The sequence below is a fragment of the Phyllobates terribilis genome, unplaced genomic scaffold (assembly GCF_046119375.1).
Source record: "Phyllobates terribilis strain yellow unplaced genomic scaffold, ASM4611937v1 Scaffold_5__5_contigs__length_657084704, whole genome shotgun sequence".
NCBI classification, from domain to species: domain Eukaryota; kingdom Metazoa; phylum Chordata; class Amphibia; order Anura; family Dendrobatidae; genus Phyllobates; species Phyllobates terribilis.
Window position 1 is genome coordinate 496386291 of NW_027362765.1, and position 6000 is coordinate 496392290.

Below are 6000 nucleotides of genomic sequence, written 5' to 3' on the forward strand. Positions count from 1 at the left end.
AAGTACTCACCACATTTGTTCGAACATTCTCCAGAAAGTGCTAAAGAGAGCACTAAGAGACACAGCACCAGCATTTTAGCTTAGCTATGATGAAGTAAAAATGTGAAAAAAAAATTATAATAAAGCAGATCACTATGTCACCCATTTGACCAACCATTTTGGTTTCAAAGTTGCTTTATACACAGTAATGAGAACAGTTGAAATCAGTCATCAACATAAGAACAAAAAAATATATATAAACATTTTAAACTTGGATCACTCTTACAGCTAAGCTTTTGTCCCTCCTGCAGACGTTCTGTTATAATGTCCCCCTTCCTGGGCTCCTTCCTTTCTTCTCCACCACATTTTAAAAAGAAACAAACAATTATTCTCACCTTTCTCCACTCCCACAATTTGTAGCGTTCCTTTTTGTAGCTGGCACAGGATCCGGTAGCTGAATTCAGCGTGCCAACTCGGGCAGAGCATGACATCTGCTGCTGGCCTCTGATTGGCTGGAAGCATGTATTACAGCCTAAGGAGCTAGCAGGTTTCTACACAGCAATACATTTAATCTGAAAGTGCGTCTAAAGACTTACATCCAGGTGAGATTGGCGCCGGCGGGTTCCCCTCCCACACGGCGCTGTTTGCAATCGCACTCTATACGTCCGTTATACCCCTGAATGTAGGGTGTATGCATACATCATCTTTTTCAGGCAGATTTTGCTTGGAATCCACTTGAAAAAACACAGCAAAGCCACAAAAAACCCATAATGCACAGTGTGACCACTCAGCAGTTTTTCTTAATTATACCAGATGTATTTTCTAGTAGGTCAGGAAACATAGATTATTGTTCATATGAGCCTTGTCAGGATTGTCAGGGACGACACCAGCGGGACCATACAATATCCCACCACTGCCGTCACTTTGTCAGGGATTCGGCACACGCACGATCCTGATTACTCACTACGTAGCTATCGGGAAGCGAGCAGTGAGAGTATGGCGCACACACCTTCGGATTCCAATGCATGAAATATGTGTATATGCCCCCATACCATCACTGCCAGCTTCACGATAGCCCAATTACGATTATTCGCTGCCACCACCGATAAGCTTTAAAATATAATATAGGCCTGATCGGACACCTGCTTTCTGGTAGCGTATGGCTTCGGGGACAGCAAAAGAAACAGGACTATTACATTTTCTATTTAATCCAAAAGGGAGGCAGTGTTAATGAAAACAAATATACAACGATTTTACAAAGGGAGATAATACACTACAAAGTATATAGTTACACAAAATAAAAGGGATTAATAGAAGACTTACTAGACAGATCGCAGAGATGATACAGTTTAGCTGGAGGGGAGGCGCTCCAATTGATTTGGCCGTTATCCAACGTGATCCCTGCTTATAGAATATATACCTCCTGGCATGAGTATGGACCCATCTTCAGCTTGATCTTTTATGCTGAAGGGGAGACCTGCCCACACACTACCCTGTGATGACCTCAAGTGGGGTGGTCTCCGCCCTTCATGGTTTTATTAAATTCTCTAATTTCTGCGATAACTCCTCGCTGGTTGATCACAGAAGTTTGCAAGTGATGCCATATTTTTTATTGCGAATTTACCTTTCTTTAGAGACTAGACATGACATAACTGTGGTTGGTTATCTCTGCCCTCTGGTGTTACAGCTCACCCATAGGGCTCTCAGATAAGAAAAAATATGCGTATCGTTCCTTAGCTAACCCCACTGCTGAAAACATGTGTCCCATCACAATCAGAGTTATAGAAACTCTGATATTCCATATTTCATTTCGGTGTCTGCAAGACTGCAGATTGAACACGTGTGCAAATGGATATGCTCTGGGGGTGAGATAGAATTCCTTTGAAGCTTAGGAGCTGTATCCTTTTTATCCAGGTGTCCATTTATCACCCATGTTTGTCTATTTGATATGTTAATTAGCCTGGACAATTGAGATAGTTGCTCCTTTTGTACTGCTATTTGCATAGAAGCCACTTCTCTGGAGCATAAGCTCTTGCTCTGATGACATTAACTCTTGACTTGATGTTTAGCCTTGGGAGACAGGGGTGCAGGATAACTGAACAATTGATGTTTGCTAAACAATTGATGTTGATTGACATCAACTGAAGAATTGATGTTTGCTAATATGGTGATCACCCATTGTATCAGATCAGATCTGTATCAGATCCCTGAAGCTTGTTGACCTTCAAACATTGACGGACAAACTATGCAGATTGATTGAATACTCGAACAATGAGAGTTGACCTCATCCAACCTTCCCCCTGACATGTGGATGATGGCCTGGAGGACAGCTGTGGGTATAAAAAGGACCTTTATTCTTCTACAGAGAGACTTAACAAACACCAGCCAGTAACCATGACTCCAACCGGAGGAATACAGATTTGACACTCTACAGAACGTCAGACTAGGGGACCACGGTGCAAGCTGGAGGAATACAGATCTACACCATTGACCATCACTGAACCCTCAAAGACGTTTGGAGAATCCAGGTTGGGACAATCAGGTTACAATGACACATACCCCAATGGACTCTGTCAGCTTAGTAAACTTGTCCCTACCTCCTCTCTGTGGGTGCCTGCCAAAAGTGGGGTGCCACTGGTGGGGGTAGTCGGCCCTGGAAACTCTGAAGTCGCAGCTGCTCTAATCCCAGCAAGCCAACAGAATAGTTAGACTCTGTAATTTGTACCATTCTTGTGTATTTGCTGGGACTTTATGGTATGTTATTGTTTGTTGGTGGTTCAATAAAGTATTGCCACACTGTTTAACCCTCACCCTGTGTTGTCTGAGTAGTATTATGCCCATGGGAATGGAGTGTGGGTGTTCAGTGGTATGAGCCCTGGTCAACGTGGTCTTTCTAAAGACAGTCGGGCCAGCGGACGAGAGCACTCAGTGATCCTTATGTATCCACACACAGCAGTGTAAAAACGACATTGCTTCCCATGTTTAGTCTTTTGTTACTTCTTTTAACCACTTCAAGGATTGAAAACTATGAAAAAGTAAAAAAAAAAGTAGCATTTTTATCCTCGGGCTGGCTTCCACTAGGAAACCGCTCACTAGTTATAGAAAAAAATGCTGTGGCAAAGACGCCAGAAAAAACGCCAGCAAAGTTGCTTTAGGAAAAATACCACCGGCTTTTCCCTAAAGCGGCTTCGCCTAGGAAAACATCAGCGGATGCACATACAAATTCAGGCAAACTCTGGCTGCTAGCAATATTAAGCAAACAATTGGAAATATTATTAAAGGTGGCCTTTACAGTGTTCTCAAATCCAGTAAACCTTATTATGTACAATATCTTTAATTTAAATTTTTTGTCCTCAACTTTAGGATGAGCAGGTTTATAAAGCTAAAATTGGTCTTCTGCAGATAAATTACCATGAAAAGATTATAATGTTTTTTTGTGTAATGCACTTAAAATCGGACTTGCTTCATAATGGGCTTCTAAACAGGAGGAAATATTATGATAAGGTCAATGAATTCAAACTCCTTATAGCGTTACCAGGGCACTGAAAGAATCAAAAGCAAATGTCATACAGTATGTCAATGAAATAAAACCCTAATAGACCAAAGTCAAAATGTAGCTATGAACCAAAACCTCATATGAGAGATACAACTTACCAATTCCCAAGTAAAACTGGAAGTATCTGGTCCAAATGAGAAGGCATCAACTTTTATAGCAAATGCCAGTTCTAGTTTCCATAAACCATGATAATAATAAAATATTAATTGCGTAACTGCTAATCTTAAACAAACATTCCACCATAAAAAGATTTTCCTATCAGGAGAACGAAAGAAAATCATCCAATTTGAGTGAAGGAAAATCTATAATTGTTTTTACACCACCCACTACCACAATAAACTGACATTTAGTTTTCTGCAGTCCATTTGTCAGCTTTGCTGTAAAGACTGGAATTGGGGTCAGCAAACTTTTTTATAGTTGGAGACCTAGATAAGGCAGAAGAGCAACAAAATACAGGTAGCTGGATTTCATCCTATTCATTCCTAGCAGTGAAATTCATAGCTAAGTTATGCAACAATTCTGCACACGAATGAGCCAACTGTGGATGCTCTGTTTTCTGTGCAGATTTTTTCCACGACGTGTAGAGAAGGTTTTGAGAACCCCACTCACTTGTATTGTTGTACTGGAAATTGCTGTGGATTTGTGTAGAATCTGTACCGAAAATCTGCAGCAATTATTCCAAGTCTGAACATGCAAAAAAGTCCAATAAGTCCAGCAAAAGGAAATAAGAAAAGATTATCTTTTATTATTACTTCATTAAAAAATCCACAGTGCATCGCATAAGACAATTTGAAACTTCTACGACAAACTGCTTGTAGGGAACAAGTTCATGACGTTGTATGTGATGCACTGTGGATTATTTTAACGAAGCAATAGTGGAAGATGACAATTTTTTTATTTCCCCATGCTGGATTTATTGGTCTATTTTGATTATTCACCTGGGCCAAAGGTGTAGTCTGAGCAGAGAATTCCAAATTTGGACAGGGATGAGTCATGAGAACATGGCCTAATAATCCATGACAATATCCTGACTCTAAGAGCGCAGTCAGACTTCTGAGAGTGAGATCATAACATAGTGCATGGACTGGCCTGCACCTCTCCTGACTCGAGTGTACCAGCTTCATGTATTTCTATGTGGCTGTCACACTCGGGCCAGAAGAGCCACCAGCCTGTCCATGCACTGCGTTCTGATCTCTCTCCGATCCATACGGATTCCAAGTTATTACAATCTAGTTCAGATTCATATGGCCATCTGACACAGTAGTAACATATAGGCGCAGTCATAGACGGGCATACTTTCCAAATTTTAAAGATGAGGGAAAGTCATAAATTGACTTACACAATAATTTTGCCCTTACTGAAATGAGGAATTGCTAGGATTTTTTTTAGATTTATGGTTCCTTTAAAATTACATTATACTGTAAATCCCAATGCAAAATTATGTCACTAATGCAACATACAGTGAGAAAAAACTTGACAAATTAGTCACAGACCTTTAATGAAATGGTTAAAGATGAGCTTACGAAATATCATTTTTATCTGTACTTGCAAATGAAATGTCAACAGTAAGTAATATATTCAATCATAATAAATTTTGCAAATAAGTAGATACATTTGATAAAAGTTCTTAAACCAGATGGCAGATGCCGGTCAGCGCTGATGTTTAATATTTATGAAGGGCAGCAGCACTTCAAAGTGTTTGGGACTGATTAATTATTTGAGAGTTCTTTAAGTCACTTTTCTTTATTTTTATATTTGTTGATGTTTTTGAGCCAAATGCTTCAAAATGGTGCATGTGGGTCATGAATTTTGGGCAAAACAAAAAATGCTCTAAATTTTTGTCTTTAACCTTTTTTGTGCCTTTTTAAAGCAAAAAGGTGCATGATCCACTAAAATGTCCTAAATTTTGTGCAAAAAAATCAGATATACAAAAATGAATTAAAAAATTTGCAAAGCAATTTGATGAAACAGCTGCAGACTTCTAAAAAACAATACCAACTCCTATAATGGTAATAAAAAAAGCGCAAATAAAATCACATATAAAGTAGACTTCAAAAAAGGTGCAAATTAGTAAAAGAGTTTTGAACAAATAAAAAACAGGCTTAAAATACCAAAAGCTAGATACAGTATAATGAAGCATAAATGCAATAATGAATTTGGCCCTTTATTTTTATTTAGGGAGAACACTTAGGCCCACATTCTATAAATAATATCAGAATTCTGTTTTTAATATAGTCAGCCATTAAAAGCATTGTCTCACAAAAAGGATATATGTATGTACAGGGTAAAGATTTTTCACTATAGCACCTTGCCACCACTGCCCGTTTGCAAGTTGATCATGTCAATTTCTTACCTTTCTTGTCCACATGACTACAAAGTCAGAAAACTGCCTAAAATAAAAAATAATGATCCATGAATGTGATGTAGCTTTCTGTTTTCTGGCTCTTCCACATTCGGAAGGGTTT

General features: G+C 39.0%; 1 protein-coding gene across 2 annotated transcripts in view; it reads right to left on the reverse strand.

Annotated features, from left to right (window-relative positions):
* The window catches only part of LOC141273547 (intelectin-1-like), a 33388-nt gene extending 29676 nt beyond the window's left edge, over positions 1-3712 (reverse strand). Inside the window, exons 1-2 of one of the 2 annotated variants that reach the window (XM_073685541.1) lie at positions 3634-3712; positions 11-84 (exon numbers count right to left, since the gene is read on the reverse strand). In XM_073685541.1, the coding sequence (XP_073541642.1) occupies positions 11-74 (64 nt within the window). In that variant the 5' untranslated portion in view covers positions 75-84; positions 3634-3712. Of the gene's footprint in view, positions 1-10; positions 85-1302; positions 1439-3633 lie in introns of those variants that run through there. The other variant, XM_073685542.1, reaches the window with a different exon arrangement.
* Positions 3713-6000: the final 2288 nt, after the last annotated feature.